We start from the raw sequence: 22,193 nt of genomic DNA, 5'->3' as shown, positions 1-22,193 counted from the left end.
AGGCAAAGACACTGAGCCTCTGAAATGTGAAATAACTTGCCAGGTGTCACTCTACTTTACAGAGCTGCTGGAACTCAAACTCACATCTGTCTGATTCCAAATCCTCTGTTTTTTTCATCGTACTATATAGCCTCCTAAAGTCTTTATCACATAATCATATATAGTCTAAGTATCTTCTTTCGTCTGATATTTGTATTCCTGTAATATAGTTCTCTGAAAACGTAATCTCTAAGAGGATAAGAGCCAGAACTACTAAACACAATGGCAAATGTGCTTAATAAACTACTAAAATACTCATATAAAAAAGTAGTTCTTTTTTTTTTTTTAGATGGAGTTTTACTCTTGTTGCCCAGGCTGGAGTGCAGTGGCGTGATCTGTACTCACTGCAACCTCCACCTCCCGGGTTCTCCTGCCTCAGCCTCCCAAACAGCTGGGATTATAGACATGCACCACCACACCCAGACAATTTTATATTTTTAGTAGAGATGGGGTTTTACCATGTTGGTCAGACTGGTCTGGAGCTCCTGACTTCAGGTAATCTATCCGCGTCGGCCTCCCAAAGTGCTGGGATTACAGGTGTGAGCCACCGCACTCAGCCCAAAAGAGTTGTTTCTGATATTTTGATTGCTACCTTTTTAACAATCTGATAGTCTCTGATTGTTTATATAAGAATTAGAAAGCTGGGAGCGGTGGCTCACGCCTGTAATCCCAGCACTTTGGGAGGCCGAGGTGGGTGGATCACCTGAGGTCAGGAGTTTGAGACCAGCCTGGCCAACATGGTAAAATGCTGTCTCTACTAAAAGTATAAAAAATAAACCGGGCATAGTGGAGCGCGCCTGTAATCCCAGCTACTTGGGAGGCTGAGACAGGAGAATCGCTTGAGCCCAGGAGGCAGAGGTTGCAGTGAGCCAAGATCGCACCATTGCACTCCAACTTGGGCAACAAGAGCGAAACTCCATCTCAGAAAAAAAAAAGTAAAAAGAATTAGAAGTAATCAGAATCATGTTGCTATGATTGTACCCAAAGAAGTTGTTAATCCTAATTCAAGCCAACGATGGTGTGTTGAACAAAATAAAAATTTAAAAATACTTTAAAAAAAGACGTTAATCCTAGGAGGAAATAGAAATACGTTACATAAAGATGAAAATGCTAAAGAAACATTTGGAAGATTTGAGGGTTTTGTTTTCTTTCTTTCTTTTTTTTTTTTTTTTTTTTTTCCAAGACAGCATCTCCCTCTGTTGCCCAGGCTGGAATACAGTGGTCATCTCAGCTCGCTGCAGCATACTCCTCCCGGGTTCAAACAATTCTCATGTCTCAGCCTCCTGAGTAGCTGGAATTACAAGCGTGCGCCAGCACACCTAGCTAATTTTTGTGTTTTTTTTGCAGAGACTGGGTTTCACCGTGTTGGTCAGGCTGGTCTTGAACTCCTGGTCTTAAGTGATCTGCCCACCTCGGCCTCCCAAAGTGGCTTGAGCCACTGCGCCCTGCCTGTTTAAGTTGAGATTTTGTGCGGGGTTTTTAGTAGCTACAAACAGAACATTAATATCATGGTTTGGGGCCCTGTTCTTCATAATTATGGATTTCGCTAGTGGAACTCATAGTATTCTTTCCCTTGTATTATTATAAGATTTAAATTTTGTTTCTTTTTTTTTAAACTTCATATCAGGATATGGTTATACAAGCTCTTCAGAAAACTAACAACAGAAGTATAGAAGCAGCAATTGAATTCATTAGTAAAATGAGTTACCAAGATCCTCGACGAGAGCAGATGGCTGCAGCAGCTGCTAGACCTATTAATGCCAGCATGAAACCAGGTGATTAATCAGATATTTCATTTTCTCATTTCTTCTTTTACTGTGTAGTTTAAAAATACTGAAGTCTATCAAATCTTCCTTCTTAGAAATTGTAAAAGCATCCCAGTAAATGAAAGTCTCAAATTAAGGTAATATTATAATGTTATACCAAAATGAATTTAAGGATGGGGTCCTCACATTTAAAAGTTAACAGATAATTATGGTAAGCAGCAGTCTAGATTGAGATCTATTTGACGGGTAATACTGCAGCTGAAATATGTCTATTTTCCCTCCAAATCCCATCATTCAGACTACTCTTTTTTCTTTTTATATATTTTTTTCATATTATGGGAGTAAAATATGATCCACATAGAATATTTAGAAAGCAAATACAAACGTCGCTGTTAATAACAATATTTTGGTGTATTTTGTTTCCCAGTCTTTTTTCCTGTGGGAAACCAGAATAGGTTTCTCTGTGCGTATTTTGATTCTTGTTGTTTAAGCAAAAAATGGGAACATACTAAAACCTAGTTTTTTCACTGAATATAGCATGCACAATTTTACTTGTTATTAAATTTTCTACAGAATGATTTTACTAGCCACATTAAATAGACTTATTTGCTGACTGCAGTGGCTCACACCTGTAAGCTCAATACTGTGGGAGACTGATGTGGGAGGATTGCCTAAGCCCGGGTGACCCTGCCACTGCACTCCAGCCTGGGCAACAGAGCCAGACCCTGTCTCAAAACAAACAAACAAACAAAAAAGATGTATCATATACTTTATTTAACTAATCTCCCATTTTTGGGCATCAGCTTTGTTTCCTTTATTATTTGCCATTATAGACAGCACTGCAGTAATTACCCTTTATAGCTAAATCTTTGTACATACCTAATGATTTCCTAAAAGTAAGTTTTAGAAAACTTAAAAAACGTTAAGGCTTTTCATAGATATTGCTGTCTAGAAAGATAATACCAATTTATTACTTTATTATTTTTTTTTTTTTTGAGATGGAGTTTCACTCTGTTGCCCAGGCTGGAGTACAGTGGCATGTTCTCAGCTCATTGCAACCTCTGCATCCCAGGTTCAAGCAGTTCTCCTGCCCCAGCCCACAAGTAGCTGGGATTACAGGTGCCCGCCACTATGCCTGGCTAATTTTTTGTATTTTTAGTAGAGACGGGGTTTCACCATGTTGGCCAGGCTGGTCTTGAACTCCTGACCTCAAGTGATCTGCCTGTCTCAGCCTCCCAAAGTGCTGGGATTACAGGTGTGAGCCACCGCGCCCAGCCAGTAGTACCAATTTATAGTCTCCCTGTCAGTTTACTATGAGAATGCCTATGTTTGTAAAGCCTTGGTATTATTATTTTTGTCTGTTTAATGGTTATGGAAACACTATCTTATTTTACATTTGCATTTCTTTGATCACTGCATTTGTTTATTGGTTTGTTTTGGTGTTTGTTTGTTTTTGAGATGGAGTCTTACTCTGTCACCCAGGCCAGAGTGCAGTGGCACAATCTTGGCTCACTGCAACCTCCACCCCCCGGGTTCACGCGATTCTCCTGCGGCAGCCTGAGTAGCTGGGATTATAGGCGCCTGCCACCGTGCCCGGCTAATTTTTGTATTTTTAGTAGAGATGGGGTTTCACCATCTTGGCCATGCTGGTCTTGAACTCCTGACCTCGTGATCTGCCTGCCTTGGCCTCCCAAAGTGCTGGGATTACGGGTGTGAGCCACTGCACCCGGCCTATTGGTTATTTTTCATTGCCACTTTACCTCTTTTAATTTTTTTTTTTTCTTTGAGACAGAGTCTTGTCACCCAGGCTGGAGTGTAGTGGCACAATCTTGGCTCACTGCAACCTCCACCTCCCAACCTCCGCCTCCCGGGTTCAAGCAATTCTCCAGCGTCAGCCTCCAGAGTAGCTGGGGTTACAGGTGCGCACCACCATGCCTGGCTAATTTTTGTATTTTTAGTAGAGATAGGGTTTCACCATGTTGGTCAGGCTGGTCTCGAACTCCTGACCTCGTTATCTGCCCGCCTCAGCCTGCTGAAGTGCTGGGATTATAGGCGTGAGCCACCGCGCCTGGCCTGTCTTTGTGTCCCAGTGCAGTGGCTTATGCCTGTAATCCCAGCACTTTGGGAGGCCGAGGCGGGCAGATCACTTGAGGTCGGGAGTTAGAGACCAGCCAGACCAACATGAAGAAATCCCATCTCTACTAAAAATACAAAATTAGCTGGGTGTGGTGGCGCGTGTCTCTAATCTCAGCTACTTGAGAGGCTGAGGCAGGAGAATTGTTTGAACCCAGGAGGCGGAGGTTGCGGTGAGCTAAGATCGCACCATTGCACTCCAGCCTGGGCAACAAGATCGAAACTCCGTCTCAAAAAAAAAAAAAGAAAAGAAAAAGAATTGATTTATAAGAGGGCTGTAGTCATTCTTCCTAGTCAACAAATTTTTATTGGTCAACCACTGTTTCAGGCTCTTTGTTCTGCATTGGGTAAGTTCTTGCCCTTTTGTGGAGCTTACCTAGTAAGGGAGATTAAATAATCACCCAGATACATGTAGAATTACAGCTATATATGGCGTGAATGAAGAGAGGAGAGTTACATGGTACTGTGGACTCATATAATAGTGGGTTTTTTTTTTTAACCGCATCAAGAAGTTCAGAAAAACCCTTCCTTACAAACTGATTAATAAAGCTGATATCTGAAGAAGTACAGAGTTAATGGGAATGGGTTTAGTGAGTGTCCCTTTGCATGGCTGCTTTGGCAGATTCTGATGCCACAAAAAAATGAAAATGCTTGGAGCACTGAACACAGGATTGTGAAATGTGACTGGAAAAGTCCATAGGGGCCTGATTCTGCAGAACTGTTTATTAATTTTATCCTAAGAGCAGCAGAAAGGTGTAGTAGTGTTTCAAGCAGGGTAATAACATTATTAGATTTGTATTTCAGAAAGATGGCTGCAATGGATGAGAATGGGTTAGAGAGGAGCGAGGATAGATATGAGGATGGGTGTGATAGGAAACACAGTAGTTTCTGAGGGTAATTTGGGCTTGGGCAATAGCAGTGAAGAAAATGAATGAATTAAGAGGGATGGGAGTGGTAAAATTGACAAGGACTTGGTAATAGATTACATATGGTGCGTGATGATAGAAGGGGATAACTTAGGTTTTTGGCTTAGAAAAATAGATGGATGATAATACCCTACATTAAGAAAGGGAATGTTAAGAGAGAATAGAATTGGGTGGGAAAGATCATAAATCTGGCTATAGTTTTCCAAGTGGAGATGTCAAGTAGGGAGCTGGGTATGTATGTATGAGCCATGCATATGAAATAGGTCACCTAAGGGATGTTACATAGACAAAATAATAAGATGGCCTGCAACCAAGCTTATTATTTAATAGCTAGTAGGAAGGGGTAAACCTGCAAAGGGGGCAGAGAAGAAATAGGTGAAAAGGAAGAAAACCAATAAGGTTTTCAGTGTTTTGGAAGCCACAGTAAGAGAATGTTTCAAGAAGGGGAGGGAATGGTTAAAATGCCAGATACTGCTAAGAAAGAGATGTTGACCAAGATGAGAGCTAAAAAATAATCTTGTTGACTTTAGTGACGTGGTGTATTAGTTTGCTAGGGCTGCCATAACAAAATAGCACAGACTGGGTGGCTTAAACAATTAAGATTTATTTGAGTGCTGGAGACTAGAAGTCCAAGATTAGTTACTGGCAGGTCTAGTTTCTTCTGAGGCCATTCTCCTTGGCTTACAGATGGCTGCCGCCTTGCTGTGTCCTCATATGTTTGTCCCTCTGCATGTGCATGTGTCTGGGGTCTCCGTCTCCATGTCCAAATTTTCTCTTACAGGGATACAGGTCATACTGCATTAGGACCCACCCTAATGACCTAATTTAATCTTAATTACCAAATACAGTCACATCTTGTGGTACTGGTGGTTAGGACTTCAGCATATGGATTGGGGGTTCAGCAAATGAGGTAACTTGTCATGTCATGGGAGCATAATTCAGATTGGAGTGGGTTGAGGACTAAATAGGATATGTAGTAGTAAAAAAAACAAGGTATACCTTCAAGAAGTGTTTCTGGAGGAGAGAGTGAGGACATTAGCAAGAGTAGAGCTTCTCAAACCATCTATGGTAATTTTTCAAATTTCCAATTCATCATGACTTCAATTCATAATTTTATAACATACAATAAATTATTAGAAAATGAAAATTTAAGTGCCAGGCATGGTAGCTCATGCTTGTGATCACAGCACTTTGGGAGGCTTGAGCTCAGGAGTTTTAGACCAGCCTGGGCATCATGGTGAAACCCTGGCTCTACAAAAAATTATCCAGGTTTGGTGGCATGTGCCTGTAGTCCCACCTACTCAGGAGGCTGAGTTGGGGGGATTGCTTGTACCCAGAAAGTTGAGGCTGCAGTGAGCTGTGATTGCACCGCTGCACTCCAGCCTGGGCAATAGAGTGAGCCCCTTTCTCAAAAAAAAAAAAAAGAAAGTTAAAATTTTAAATGACATAAAAATATAAGTTTAGGCTGGGCACAGTGGCTCACACCTGTAATCCCAGCACTTTGGGAGGCTGGCGGGTGGATCACCTGAGGTTGGGAGTTCGAGACCAGCCTGACCAACATGGAGAAACCCCGTCTCTACTAAAAATGCAAAATTAGCTGGGTGTGGTGGTGCATGCCTGTAATCCCAGCTACTGGGGAGGCTGAGGCAGGAGAATCACTTGAACCTGGGAGGCAGAGATCGCGGTGAGCCGAGATCGCGCCATTGCACTCCAGCCTGGGCAACGAGAACAAAACTCCGTCTCAAAAAAAAAAAAAGAAAATAAAAGAAAAAAATACATATATGTATATGTTTAAATAGTTTATCATTGTATTTAACAGACATAAGTTTATTCTGTCAAATTTCTATAAATGTTTCTCAATCCTCACTCTCCATTTCCATACTTAATCTCATGTCAGTTTGTGATATATCTTATGTCAGTTTGTGGACCAGCACCAGATAACACTTTGAGGTAGAGCTCTATATATGGGAGTGGAAGGAGAGTCTTTTTTTTTTTTTTTTAAGTAGAGACTTAAACATGTTTAAAAGATAATTAGAAGCCTCCAGTTAAGAGGATGAAATTAAATATTCAGGAGATACTTGAGGATCAAGTAAGCTTCCTGAGAAACCGGGAGGAACAGGATCCAAAGCATAGCATGAGGGACTATTAGCCTTAGATAGAGGAACAGCTATTTTTCTCTAACAGCAGCAGACGGGCCTAGGTTATGTAAGGAAGCTAAGGGAGTACTTTCTGATGCCTGCTGTTTTCTCTGAAATAGAAAACCAAGTCATTTTCTATGAGTGATGAGTGAGGAATAGAGCAGGCAGTTTGAGGGGACGGAGGACTGGCAATAGTGAGACTATAGAAAGAGTTTCCTGGTGGTGCTGAGGCCATCAAAGGATGCTGATCCTGAATTATAGTAAAATCAGTCTGCCCACTGCATCACTTTTTCTTTTAAGTTAAAAACAACAACAAAAAAAGATAGCTGGAATTATCCCTGACTGGAGTTTCACTGAACCAGTACAAAATAAGATCGATAATATTGCTAAAAGGGTAATTTTTTTTTTTTTTTGAGACAGGCGTGAGCCACCGTGCCCGCCTGAAAGGATAATTTAAATCCTTAATCAGAGCATACTCCTCCTCTACCTTTATCGGCTTCTTATTCTTCCAAATTCCTTGTCCATGGCCTGGCTACCTCTTAGATCCCATCCAATACCACATTCCCCCCTCATTTACTGTTATACAGCCATACTGGGTTTATTTTGTTCTTGGAAAATACCAAGCTCCTACCTCAGGACCTTTATGCAGTCTTTTTTTTTTTTTTGAGACAAAATTTTGCTCTGTCGCCCAGACTGGAGTGCAGTGGCACTATCTCAGCTCACTGCAACCTCCACCCCCTGAGTTCCAGTGATTCTCCTGCCTCAGCCTCCCAGGTAGCTGGGATTACAGGCATGTGCCACCATACCCAGCTAATTTTTGTATTTTTAGTAGAGACAGGGTTTCACCATGTTGGCCAAGCTGGTCTTGAACTCCTGACCTCAGGTGATCCACCCGCCTCGGCCTCCTAAAGTGCTAGGATTACAGGCTTGAGCCACCGTGCCTGGCCTGTGCAGTCTGAACTCATATATTATCCCTCAGAGGAGCCCTTATCCCTTTCTAGCCTCCTGTTGGTCTCTATCATTTGATGCCATTTATGTTTCATTCACAGAGCATTTATCATACCCTGAAGTTACCTCGTTTATTTATTCACCTGCTTTGTGTCTGGCTTCTCCTTCGAGAATGTAGGTTCCATGGGCCAGGGATGTTCTGTTGTTTACCAATGTCATTGGATTGCTTAGAGCAGTGTCTGGTATATAGTTGATACGCAATAAATATTTAATGAACGGCCCGGGTGCAGTGGCTCACGCCTGTAATCCCAGCACTTTGGGAGGCCAAGGCGGGCAGGTCACGAGGTCAGGAGTTCAAGACCAGCCTGGCCAGCATAGTGAAACCCCATCTCTACTAAAAATACAAAAAATTAGCTGGGCATGGTGGTGGGCGCCTGTAATCCCAGCTACTTAGGAGGCTGAGGCAGGAGAATCGTTTAAACCCGGGAGGCGGAGGTTGCAGTGAGCCGAGATTGCGCCATTGCACTCCAGCCTAGGTGACAAAGCGAAGACTCCATGTCAAAAAACAAACAAACAAACAAAAAACCCAAATATTTAATGAATGAATAAAAAGGAGGTGATCTCGGAGAAAAAGAATAGAGAGGGAAAAACAAAGTGATAGACCATGGATTTAAGTTGGCTAAAATGTGTCATAAAGAAAGAGGAGGGCCAGGCTAGGCACGGTGGCTCATGCCTGGAATCCCAGCGCTTTGGGAGGCTGAGACGGGCGGATCATGAGGTCAGGAGATCGAGACCATCCTGGCTAACACAGTGAAACCCTGTCTCTACTAAAAATACAAAAAACTTAGCTGGGCGTGGTGGTGAGCGCCTGTAGTCCTAGCTACTCAGGAGGCTGAGGCAGGAGAATGGCGTGAACCCGGGAGGCAGAGCTTACAGTGAGCCGAGATCGCGCCACTGCACTCCAGCCTGGGCGACAGAGCGAGACTCCGCCTCAAAAAAAAAAAAAAAAAAAGAGGAGGGCCAAGTACGGTGGCTCACGCCTGTAATCCCAGCACTTTGAAGGCCAAGGTGGGAAGACTGCTTGAAGCCAGGAGTTTGAGACCAGCCTGGGTATATTAGGGAGACCCCGTCTCTACAAAAAGTTTTAAAAATAGGCTAGGCTTAGTGTCTCCTGCCTATAATCCTAGCATTTTGGGAGGCTGAGGAAGGAGGATCACTTGAGCCCAGGAGTTTGAGACTAGCCTGGGCAACTTAGACACCATCTCTACAAAAATAAATAAATAAAATAATTAGCTGGGCTTGGTGATGCATGCCTGTAGTCCCAACTACTTGGAAGGCTGAGGTGAGAGGATTGCTTGAACCCAGGGGTTCAAGGCTGCAGTGATTCATGATCATGCCACTGCCCTGTAGCCTGGGTGACATCAAGACTGTCTCAAAAGAATAAAAATAAGAAAAAGGAGGACTGATAAAGTAGGGGATTAACCTTGGAGATGTTGGCTGGATGCGGTAGCTCATGCCTGTAATCCCAACACTTTGGGATGCTGAGGTGGGCGGATCACCTGAGGTCAGGAGTTCAAGACCAGCCTGACCAACATGGTGAAACCCCATTTCTACTGAAAATACAAAAATTAGCTGGGTGTGGTGGCACCTTCCTGTAATCCCAGCTACACAGGGGGCTGAGGCAGGAGAATCGCTTAAACCCAGGAGGCAGAGGTTTCACTGAGCCGAGATCATGCCACCACGCTCCAGCCTGGGCGACAGAGCAAGACTCTGTCTTAAAAAAAAAAAAATCTTGGAGACCTTGGTGGGGTTGCTACTCAATAAAGTTTAAAAACTTTTGCAGTAGGAGTAAACAGAAGAAGAAGTTGTAGTCTGGGAGTATAAGCGTATAAACCTTAAAGTAGTGATTCTGAAACAAGAGCAGATATGAGTAATACCAAAATTTGAAATATAATCATGAGAATGATACTTGATGTGGAGTGGAAGAGGGGACGTCAAGAAGCTGAGATATGAGGGCAATAGATGGTTTATCCTTGTGGATATTGAGGTTACAGGATGAAGGCAGGGCTTAGAGAAGCTGTGGCTGAATGAAACAGAGCAAATAGGTAGGAGCTCATTAGGTGAGACGAATTAGTGTGGCCTCCCACATAGCATGAAGTTCAAAAGAGCTGGCTCTTTAAAAGGAGTAATATCAACCTGTAAGAACAAATGTTAGAACCCCATCTTTTGGCCAGGTTATTTTTAAAGAAAACCTTAATTTCAAAGGGCTGAAAGGAAAGTAGTATCAGCAGAAGAAAACCAGCTTCAAGGAGGTGGCAGGAAAGTTTGGAGGAGAGGTTACTGATAAGGCACATTTGCTGGCTGTGGAGCCAAGTGGATCCAGAGGGCATAGTGGAAAGGTTCAGGAAGTGGAAGAACTTGGAGAGCTCTGTGGGAGGCACAGAACAACAGGGGTGACTGTATACTCTAAAAGCTGAATGAGTGACATGGTGTATTTTGCCTCAGCTGGCCTCTGAGGAAAGTGAGAAAGAGCCTGATGGCCAGAGGACTTGTCCGGTTTATCCGGAGTGATAATGTTCCCCAAACATAATTTACTCACTTGCTTTTTGTCTGGCTCCTCCTTCGAGAATGTAGACCCAAAATGCTGTCCAGCCTAGATGAAAGGGAGTGTTAAACTGAACATTATGAACATTTACCACATTTTACCACTTTTTTTCTCAGATGTGTTGTTAGATATATTTTTGCCCAGGATGATGTTGACCTTTCAAATTTATTAGTATTCTTTTTTGTTTTGTTTTTAATGGTAATGAGTGTTTGTATTTAGATCTCTACTTTTGTCATGCCTGGGAAGACATTCGCAAGAGGTACCCCAATATTATTGAATAGTCTTTTGTTTTTTTCTAGTGCTTACATGATTTCATCTTTAATATTTAAACCTTTAGTCCTTCTGGAATGTATATATGTATTGTCTTTATACCAATGTATCTTGCATATTTTTCCTAAGTGGCTGGACTATTCTATTTTAAATACTTCTCTTTTTTTGGTATTGTATTTTTTTTTGCTTGTTTTATTGATTTGGAAATTCTATTAAAGACAGTTTCTGTAAAATCTATACCTTATTTAATGTTCAGCTAATTATAGCCTACTATCTTTTTCTGTTTTAAAAACCATATTAAAAGGCCAGGTGCAGTGGCTCACACCTGTAATCCCAGCACTTTGGAAGGCTTAGGCGGGCGGATCACTTGAGGTCGGGAGTTTAAGACCAGCCTGGCCAACATGGCGAAACCCCGTCTCCACTAAAAATACAAAAGTTAGCCGGGCGTGGTGGCGCACGCCTGTAGTCCCAGCTACTCAGGAGGCTGAGGAAGGAGAATCGCTTGAATCCAGGAGGCAGAGGTTGCAGTGAGTCTGCCACTGCACTCCAGCCTGGGTGACAGAGTGAGACTTTGTCTCAATTTAAAAGTATATATATATATATAAAAATATATTTAAAATCAGTAGTAGCTATGAAAATTACAAATAGATATGCCCTTTGGCCTAATAATGCTACCTCTAATAATTTATCTACAAATATACATGTATATATATGAAATTATATCTCTTCAAAAATATATATATTTTTTTGAGTTGGAGTCTTGCACTGTCACCCAGGCTGGAGTGCAGTGGCACAATCTCAGTTCACTGCAGCGTTGGCCTTCTTGGTTCATGCAATTCTCCTGCCTCAGCCTCCTGAGTGGCTGGGACTACAGGTGCACATCACCACGCCTGGCTAATTATTTTGTATTTTTAGTAGAAATTGAGTTTCCCCATGTTGGCCAGGCTGGTCTCAAACTCCTGGCCTCAAGTGATCTGCCTACCTCAGCCTCCCAAAGTGCTGGGATTACAGGCGTGAACCACCACGCCTGGTCAAAAATAAATAAAATTCTAAAAGGTAAAAGGAAACCACTTAGTGAAATTTTATTTTTATAACTCTTTTTTTTTCTTTTTTTGCTAAATTGAGCCAAATAACATGTATTATTACCTCACATATCATTTTTTTGTAGTGAGAACGCTTAAAATTTACTCTCAGCAATTTTCAGGAGTACAATACGTTGTTATTAACTACAGTCACCATTTTGTACAAGAGATCACTTGAACTTTTTTATATTTTTATAATTCTTGAAAGAGAAATGAGTATCATTTGTAATCAGAATTGCAAGCTAAGGTTTTCAAAAATAAGAGGTTAAAAACATGATTCTTTTTTCTCTTTATCTCTCTTATAACCATAGGGAATGTGCAACAATCAGTTAACCGCAAACAGAGCTGGAAAGGTTCTAAAGAATCCTTAGTTCCTCAGAGGCATGGCCCACCACTAGGAGAAAGTGTGGCCTATCATTCTGAGAGTCCCAACTCACAGACAGATGTAGGAAGACCTTTGTCTGGATCTGGTATATCAGCATTTGTTCAAGCTCACCCTAGCAACGGACAGAGAGTGAACCCCCCACCACCACCTCAAGTAAGGAGTGTTACTCCTCCACCACCTCCAAGAGGCCAGACTCCCCCTCCAAGAGGTACAACTCCACCTCCCCCTTCATGGGAACCAAACTCTCAAACAAAGCGCTATTCTGGAAACATGGAATACGTAATCTCCCGAATCTCTCCTGTCCCACCTGGAGCATGGCAAGAGGGCTATCCTCCACCACCTCTCAACACTTCCCCCATGAATCCTCCTAATCAGGGACAGAGAGGCATTAGTTCTGTTCCTGTTGGCAGACAACCAATCATCATGCAGAGTTCTAGCAAATTTAACTTTCCATCAGGGAGACCTGGAATGCAGAATGGTACTGGACAAACTGATTTCATGATACACCAAAATGTTGTCCCTGCTGGCACTGTGAATCGGCAGCCACCACCTCCATATCCTCTGACCGCAGCTAATGGACAAAGCCCTTCTGCTTTACAAACAGGGGGATCTGCTGCTCCTTCGTCATATACAAATGGAAATATTCCTCAGTCTATGATGGTGCCAAACAGAAATAGTCATAACATGGAACTATATAACATGAGCGTACCTGGACTGCAAACAAATTGGCCTCAGTCATCTTCTGCTCCAGCCCAGTCATCCCCGAGCAGTGGGCATGAAATCCCTACATGGCAACCTAACATACCAGTGAGGTCAAATTCTTTTAATAATCCATTAGGAAATAGAGCAAGTCACTCTGCTAATTCTCAGCCTTCCGCTACAACAGTCACTGCAATTACACCAGCTCCTATTCAACAGCCTGTGAAAAGTATGCGTGTTTTAAAACCAGAGCTACAGACTGCTTTAGCACCTACACACCCTTCTTGGATACCACAGCCAATTCAAACTGTTCAACCCAGTCCTTTTCCTGAGGGAACCGCTTCAAATGTGACTGTGATGCCACCTGTTGCTGAAGCTCCAAACTATCAAGGACCACCACCACCCTACCCAAAACATCTGCTGCACCAAAACCCATCTGTTCCTCCATACGAGTCAATCAGTAAGCCTAGCAAAGAGGATCAGCCAAGCTTGCCCAAGGAAGATGAGAGTGAAAAGAGTTATGAAAATGTTGATAGTGGGGATAAAGAAAAGAAACAGATTACAACTTCACCCATTACTGTTAGGAAAAACAAGAAAGATGAAGAGCGAAGGGAATCTCGTATTCAAAGTTATTCTCCTCAAGCATTTAAATTCTTTATGGAGCAACATGTAGAAAATGTACTCAAATCTCATCAGCAGCGTCTACATCGTAAAAAACAATTAGAGAATGAAATGATGCGGGTAAAACCTTTTAAAATGTCCATTTATATACTTAATCATCTGTTTGCTTGATGTTTATTTTAAAATATTGTGTCCAGTATTTTTCTTTCTTTTTATAGCTAAATACAATATATTATCAGTTACAGAATTTAAAAGCGAATAAATATTAAAGTACTTTTGTAGCATTTTATTTTAGTATTTCAAGATTTATTCAGAATTTCCTATAATAAAATCTCGTGTAAATTAAGAAAAATATAATTTGCGGTATACAGTTTAGGTGTACATAATACCTTTATATGAAAATTGGAGGAAGGGTTGTCTTCTAGGTTTCATACAATATCTTACAACATTTAAAAATAAACTAGAAATATGTGGGTCTCAGGCCAGGGCATGGTGGCTCACTCCTGTAATCCCAGCACTTTGGAAGGCTGAGGGGGTCAGATCATGAGGTCAGGAGATCGAGACCATCCTGCCTAACACAGTGAAACCCCATCTCTACTAAAAATACCAAAAAAAATTAGCCGGGCATGGTGGCGGGCACCTGTAGTCCCAGCTACTCTGAAGGCTGAGGCAAGAGAATGGCATGAACCTGGGAGGCGGAGGTTGCAGTGAGCCGAGATCGCGCCACTGCACTCCAGCGTGGGCGACAGAGCGAGACTCCGTCTCAAAAAAAAGAAAAAAGAAATATGTGGGTCTCATCTCTTGATATACTTACGAAACATTTACTTTTAGAAAATTTGGAGTTTATAGGTTTATTCATCACATAGATCTTATTAAAAAGTGTAAAAGAAGTTCCCTTCAGTTATTTCTCCCTTCTCATTTCATTTTTATAATATACTGGAGAAAAATGTGCTAAAATTATTTAGTGAAACTATACTAAAAGGGAGATCAGAGTAAGTAAACACTTTAATCTGTGTTGTCATTCCACATAGATCTCTTCACTAGATATTAAGGTAGTACGATCATCATTTTTTGTTTGTTTGTTTTTGAGACAGAATGTCACTCTGTTGCCAGGCTGGAGTGCAGTGGCCCCATTTCGGCTCACTGCAACCTCCGCCTCCCGGGTTCAAGCAGTTCTCCTGCCTCAGCCTCCCCACTAGCTGGGACTACAGGCGCCCGTCAGCACGCTGAGCTAATTTTTTATTTTTAGTAGAGGCGGGGTTTCACCGTGTTGGCCAGGCTGGTCTTGATCTCTTGACCCCGTGACCCACCCACGTCTGCCTCCCAAAGCGCTGGGATTACAGGCGTGAGCCACTGCGCCCGGCCATTATTGTTTTTATCATATGCTTAGAATTCAAAGATTTGACTCCTAATCTTACATCTGTTACTCACAATCCAAGAGGCTTCACCTTGTGATTAAACACCTTTATATACTTGAACCATTATTTTAAAATGATTTTAACAAATCTGATTTTACAGTATTGTTATTTCTATTTTATATTTTATTAAATGAGAAATACCATAATAATTTCTATGACTTATCCATATTTTAGTTCTTAGGATTTCTTACTAAAGTCTGTCTATGTGTATTTTCTTAGTTTATTTTTCCTTTTTCCTCTTCACTTTCACTAATAGCTGATTTAAACTTTTATGGTGTTGGAAGCTTTGCTGACTTCTGTAGTCTCCATTACTGTGTAGGCAAGTAAGATTTTAAGAGAAACAGTTCTGAACTAAGTCTGGCATGCCATCCTTCTTAAAAGATTTTGCATGCAAATGTGAATCCTAACAGAAGCATGTGGTTGCTCTATTTTAGTCTTGTATTTCTAGAATTAGACCCCACTTTTCCAACTGAATTTCTTTTCTATTTAAACCCTTTAATTAATTCTTTATTAATTGGCCAAAATGTTTCTCCCTTCTAAATCCAGGCATTCCATATCTATAATATTTAGAAGTTTTTCTTTTTAATCTATTTTTTGATATCTTCATGAGTCACACTGAAGTATTCCTAAATATCCAAAGGATATCTTGTAAACAACAAGGTTGTTCTTTTCGAAGTAGGAGAAACCCTTTGCAATTTGTGTTAGTGGTGGACTGTGAGTCGCACCTTTACTGTAATGCCCTGAAAAATAGAAAAGGAAAGATTATTAATGACTGTTGTATATTTATTGAGAATAGGGAAAGGATTGGTGGGTTAGAAAAGGCATTGTTTTGTTGTTCTTTGGTACATTAATTTTTTAGAATAAATGAGCCTGAAGTGGAAGAATTTTTTTTCATGAAAGACAAAATAGGAAGAATATTTGAGGCCTAGGCATTCCACCAAGAGAAGCATATACAGAGAGATAAATGAAGATGCATGTTAACAGATGTTTGTTGCACACTGAGAACCTTTTTTTTTTTCCGAGTGCATTAGAGAAGAGTAGAAAGCTTACTCATCTGGTACCCTCTTCTTGCGCTCCGCAGCTGAATTTGCATATGTACTCACTTTGAATATCCTTTTAACTACCCCTTAGGCTGCACTTTTGATCATTAATTTCCTTTGAAATGTTTTCTAGATTTCTAACATGCTTTATTAAAAATTATGCATTTAACCTTTAAATATATGCCTGAATTTTTCCCAAGCTATTTCTTAATATTCAATATTGAAGAAGATAATTCTTATTTAACATCTAGTTTATTTGCCTAGGTTGGATTATCTCAAGATGCCCAGGATCAAATGAGAAAGATGCTTTGCCAAAAAGAATCTAATTACATCCGTCTTAAAAGGGCTAAAATGGACAAGTCTATGTTTGTGAAGATAAAGACACTAGGAATAGGAGCATTTGGTGAAGTCTGTCTAGCAAGAAAAGTAGATACTAAGGCTTTGTATGCAACAAAAACTCTTCGAAAGAAAGATGTTCTTCTTCGAAATCAAGTCGCTCATGTTAAAGCTGAGAGAGATATCCTGGCTGAAGCTGACAATGAATGGGTAGTTCGTCTATATTATTCATTCCAAGATAAGGACAATTTATACTTTGTAATGGACTACATTCCTGGGGGTGATATGATGAGCCTATTAATTAGAATGGGCATCTTTCCAGAAAATCTGGCACGATTCTACATAGCAGAACTTACCTGTGCAGTTGAAAGTGTTCATAAAATGGGTTTTATTCATAGAGATATTAAACCTGATAATATTCTGATTGATCGTGATGGTCATATTAAATTGACTGACTTTGGCCTCTGCACTGGCTTCAGATGGACACACGATTCTAAGTACTATCAGAGTGGTAAGTAAACTCATAAAATTTATTTTAGTTTATTCATAATAATGTAATTTATTGATACAGTAAAATATAAGATGGTATCATCACTGGATGAGAGCCAGAAGATGTGGGTCAGGTCTTGATTCTGTTGGATAAACTTGGGTGAATCCTTTAGGCACTTAGACTTATAAAATGAAAGAATGTGCTAGACTTGAGATTATTTCTAAATATTATTAACATTTTTGAGTCACACCTTTTACATTTTATTTGAAAATATGTCAGACAAATAACTTTTTTTTTTTTTTTAATGGAGTCTTGCTCTGTTGCCCAGGCTGGAGTGCAGTGGCACGATCTTGGCTCACTGCAACATCCCCCTCCTGGGTTCAAGTGATTCTCCTGCCTCAGCCTCCCGAGTAGCTGGGATTACGAGCACCTGCCACCATGCCCGGCTAATTTTTGTATTTTTAATAGAGATAGGGTTTCACCATGTTGGCCAGGCTGATCTCGAACTCCTGACCTCACTGATCCACCTGTCTCAGCCTCCCAAAGTGCTGAGATTACAGGTGTGAGCCCCTGCACCTGGCCAAATAACATTTTAAAAATAATTTTTTAATGAATCCTCATATCCACCATTCAGTTAAAGAACTAGATTATCAGTACTTTAGAAGCCCCTAAACAATCACTTCCCCTTTTCTCCTCCACAAAGATAATTATTATTTCAGAACTTTATAATCGGTTCTTTACTTTTATCGATACTTTTATCACAAATGTGTATATCTTTAAATAATATATTATTTCATTTTGCCTACTCTTTAACCTTTATTTAAATATAATCTATATATATTCTTTGTGTTGACTTTTTTGAGGTTCCTCCATGTTATTGCATGTAACATTTATTTTCACTACTATTTAGGATTTCATTACATGACTGTTACACAACTATATAACCCTAAACACTTTATGATCCTTGATCCTATTTTATCCTCACAATGTCACTGTGAGGCAGGATGAAGAAACAGACCCAGTTAGATGAAGTAACTTGCCCAAGGTCAGACAGAAATCAAGTGTAAGGGCTAGGCTTTGAACCCAGGTTTGTCTGATTTCAGGGCCCATGTTATTTCTACTACACCACACTGCCTCACCAAGATCCCTCCAAGCGCTAATGGAAGTGTAAGTCAATCTAACATTTGTTAAATACTATGTACTAGGTGCTTAACTATATTCTAATATGCTCACAACAATTCTCTGAGGTAAGTATTATTAGCCTCCTGTGCTTCTGTGAACACAAGTAGATTGACATTAAAATGGGTAGAACTGAGACAATTGAACCTACTTTAATGTTTGACATAGTGGAATTTAGTGTCTCCCCAGATTTGACTGAATTATTACCTGGAAAGCCTCTTAAAAACATGATTCCTAGGCTCTATTCCCGTCTTTTGATCAAAAATCTTCACTGGGGCATAGAAATCTTTTTGTTGTTTTTTGTTTGTTTGTTTGTTTGTTTTTGAGACGGAGTCTCGCTCTGTTGCCCAGGCTGGAGTGCAGTGGTGCAATCTCGGTTCACTGCTAGCTCCGCCACCCAGGTTCACGCCATTCTCTTGCCTCAGCCTCCCGAGTAGCTGGGACTACAGCCGCCTGCAACCACGCCTGGCTAATTTTTTTTTTTTTTTTTTTTTGTATTTTTAGTAGAGACCAGGTTTCACCGTGTTAGCCAGGATGGTCTCAATCTCCTGACCTCGTGATCCGCCCGCCTCGGCCTCCCAAAGTGGCTGGGATTGCAGGCGTGAGCGACCGCGCCTGGCCTGTTTGGTTTTTTTTTGAGACGGAGTCTTGGTCTGTTGCCAGGCTGGAGTGCAGTGGCGCGATCTTGGCTCACTGCAACTTCCATCTCCTGGGTTCAAGCGATTCTCCTGCCTCAGCCTTCCAAGTAGCTGGAATTACAGGTGTGCTCCACCACACCCAGCTAATTTTTGTATTTTTACTAGAGATGGGGTTTCACCATGTTGGCCAGGATGGTCTCAATCTCTTGACCTTGTGATCCACCCTCCCCGGCCTCCCAAAGGGAAATCATATTTTAATCAAACATCCCAGATAAATATTACAATTAGGTTAATTTCTTATATTCTAGGTGACTTCATGCCATCTATATGTCAATGAATTCCAAATCTCTCTCTCCAGAAATGGCCTTTCTCTGAAATTCTTAATTTCTCTATCCAGCTGCTTCCTGGCTATCTTCACATGGATTTCAAATAGGCCTTTCAAACTTCACATGACCCATAAAGAACTCTTTTTCTTTTTTTAAGCATAAATCAGATACTGTTATCTTGTTGCTTCGAACTCTGCAATATCTTTTCACTTTACTTGAGGTAAAAGGCAGACCATTTCTATTGCTTGCAAAACCCATGTGTATTCCTGCCGCATTTCTTACAGTTCTTGCCCCATTTCCTACACTTCTCCCCTTTATCAGCTGCACTGGTCTTCTCTCTGTTGCTGTTATTTCTGTGTGGAATACCTAATCCTGATTTTTAAATGGTTGAGTCCTTGTTTTATTACGATTTAGCTGAAGTCACCTTCTCAATTGGTCTTCCCTAGCCATTCAGTCTTATGTAGCTATCCAGTCACATTTGTTACATCGCCCTGTGTTGATTCTCTGTGTAGGGTATGTCACTGTTCCTTATATGTGTAATTGTTTGTTTTGTTTCTTTTCCTACTAGAATGTAACCAGAGCTTTGTCTTATCACTGTCATTTATTGAATGAAAGATGGATCTAATTTGTTTGAAAGTTTGTCCAGAGTAGTAACAGGGAGTGGGCTAAATAACAAACTCTTAATCTCCCGATGACTCATATTGTTGTTATTTAACATTGCATAAATTGCTAAATCTTAGGCTAATTTTTTTTTAAGTGTAAAATCCTTCCTATTGACATCTCAGAAAGCAGGCTCTAATTGGTAATAAACACCATCAGTGATTTGGCATACATTGTGTCTTAGTTTGTCACAAGGGAGAATATTGTTAACCCTAAACCATGATGTCAGAAGATTAAATAGACTTCAGGTTTACTGTCGTCCTTGTTGACTTTATTTATTTATTCTTTTGTTGTGCAGGTGACCATCCACGGCAAGATAGCATGGATTTCAGTAATGAATGGGGGGATCCCTCAAGCTGTCGATGTGGAGACAGACTGAAGCCATTAGAGCGGAGAGCTGCACGCCAGCACCAGCGATGTCTAGCACATTCTTTGGTTGGGACTCCCAATTATATTGCACCTGAAGTGTTGCTACGAACAGGTAAAGCACTTCTTTCATATATATTCTCAGTAGGCCTTTAGACCAGCCAAAACGACACTAGAATATGCCTTATTTTTTAGTCTTATAATAAAAGTATTAATTTTAAAGTATAAATTGGTGATTTAATGTTAATTTTTATTGTATTCTGAGCATTTTTAAAGTGCTTATAAATAACTAACTTTGATATCTTATTTTAGGATACACACAGTTATGTGATTGGTGGAGTGTTGGTGTTATTCTTTTTGAAATGTTGGTGGGACAACCTCCTTTCTTGGCACAAACACCATTAGAAACACAAATGAAGGTAAGGTATGGCATCTATATCAAAAGAATTCTCACAAAGTTGCTACATCATTGACTTTTATTTGTTAGTACTTAGAGCATTTTAGTCTGGAGTTAAAGAATGAACTTGGGCCGGGTGCAGTGGCTCACACCCATGATGCCAGTTCTTTGGGAGGCTGAGGCAGGAGGATTGCTTGAGCCTAGGAGTTCAAGATCAGCCTGGCAACAACGTGAGACCACATCTCTACAAACAAATATTTTTTAATTTAAAAAAGGCAAAGAATGAACTTGTAAGGGTATATGAACTCACCAGAATTGCATGTGTGAACTCCAGTCTCCATGATGCCATATCCCCATAATCTTGTATGCCCCCTCACTCATACACCATACTCATATATCATATATCATTCTCAAAAAGGTCTTTAGGCTAGGCACGGTGGCTCATGCCTGTAATCCTACCACTTTGGGAGGTGTAGATCACCTGAGGTCAGGAGTTTGAGATCAGCCTGGCCAACATGGCGAAACCTCGTCTCTACTAAAAATACAAAAATTAGCGGGGTGTGGTGGTGGGCACCTGTAATCCCAGCTACTCGGGAGGCTGAGGCGGGAAAATCCCTTGAACTCGGGAGGCAGAGGTTGCAGTGAGCCAAGATCTCGCCATTGCACTCCACCCTGGGTGAAAGAGTGAAACTCCTCAAACAAAACAAAACAAAACAAAACAAAAAGGTCTTTAGTCCATTTTGAAGATTTATTCCAGTTTACTCTTTGTCACCTACTGCCTCCTGGCTTTGTCTCCTTCTATGCAAACTACAAACAAATGTTTATATCCCCACTTGAAAATACCTCTGGCACTTAAATGAGAAGCTACCCACAATTTTGACCATACACTGTCTGATTTAATACCCTTTAGTGATTGTCCGTGGGTTAAAGTTGAAATTTGCCCTCTGTTCATACCGTTCCCTCTGTCTGGAATGTGCTACTTCCATCTCTCTCCTCTATAACCCTTCCTCCTTTCTGAAGTCTAATTAACTCCTGGTCATTCTTTTTTTTTTTTTTTTTTTTGATACAGAGTCTTGCTCTGTCATCAGGCTAGAGTGCAGTGGCGTGATCTCAGTTCACTACAACTTCTGCCTCCTGGGTTCAAGCAATTCTCGTGCCTCAGCCTCCCGAGTAGCTGGGATTACAGGCACGCGCCATGACACCCAGCTAGTTTTTGTATTTTTAGTAGAGACGAGGTTTCACCATGTTGGCCAGGATGGTCTCAATCTCCTGAACTCGTGATCCTCCCGCCTCGGCCTCCTGATCATTCTTAATTATTCTTTGAGGGCCAGACATGATGGCTCATGTCTGTAATCCCAGCACTTTATTTATTTTGAGATAAGGTCAAAACATTTCAGCTACGGTGGAATGCAGTGGTGTGATCTCCTCTCATGCAACCTCTGTCTCCTGGCTCAAACGACCTATCTCAGCCTCCTGGGTAGATGGGACCGCAGGTGCATTTTTTTTGTATTTTTTGCAGATACAGGGTTTTGCCATGTTGCCCAGGCTGGTCTCAAACTCCTGGGCTCAAGTGATCCACCCACCTCAGCCTCCCAAAGTGCTGGGATGGGTGCAGTGGTTGACACCTGTAATCCCAACACTTTGCAAGGTCGTGGCAGACAGATCACTTGAGCCCAGGAATTTGAGACCAGCCTGGGTAGCATGGTGAAACCCCATCTGTACAAAAAATTC

General features: G+C 41.0%; 1 protein-coding gene across 4 annotated transcripts in view; it reads left to right on the top strand.

Annotated features, from left to right (window-relative positions):
• Positions 1-22,193, top strand: part of LATS1 (large tumor suppressor kinase 1) — a 66,129-nt gene that overhangs the window by 27,576 nt on the left and 16,360 nt on the right. For 3 of the 4 annotated variants that reach the window (XM_054491985.2, XM_063667105.1, XM_063667102.1), the window contains exons 3-7: positions 1,667-1,814; positions 12,219-13,732; positions 16,335-16,917; positions 19,998-20,180; positions 20,378-20,484. In XM_054491985.2, coding sequence (XP_054347960.1) covers positions 1,667-1,814; positions 12,219-13,732; positions 16,335-16,917; positions 19,998-20,180; positions 20,378-20,484 — 2,535 coding nt within the window. The remainder of the gene's footprint in view (positions 1-1,666; positions 1,815-12,218; positions 13,733-16,334; positions 16,918-19,997; positions 20,181-20,377; positions 20,485-22,193) is intronic. The other variant, XM_063667103.1, reaches the window with a different exon arrangement.

Source organism: Pongo pygmaeus, chromosome 5 (genome assembly GCF_028885625.2).
Source record: "Pongo pygmaeus isolate AG05252 chromosome 5, NHGRI_mPonPyg2-v2.0_pri, whole genome shotgun sequence".
In the NCBI taxonomy this organism is placed as follows: domain Eukaryota; kingdom Metazoa; phylum Chordata; class Mammalia; order Primates; family Hominidae; genus Pongo; species Pongo pygmaeus.
Note: the sequence above shows the minus strand (reverse complement) of the source record. Positions and strands in the feature narration are given on the sequence as shown.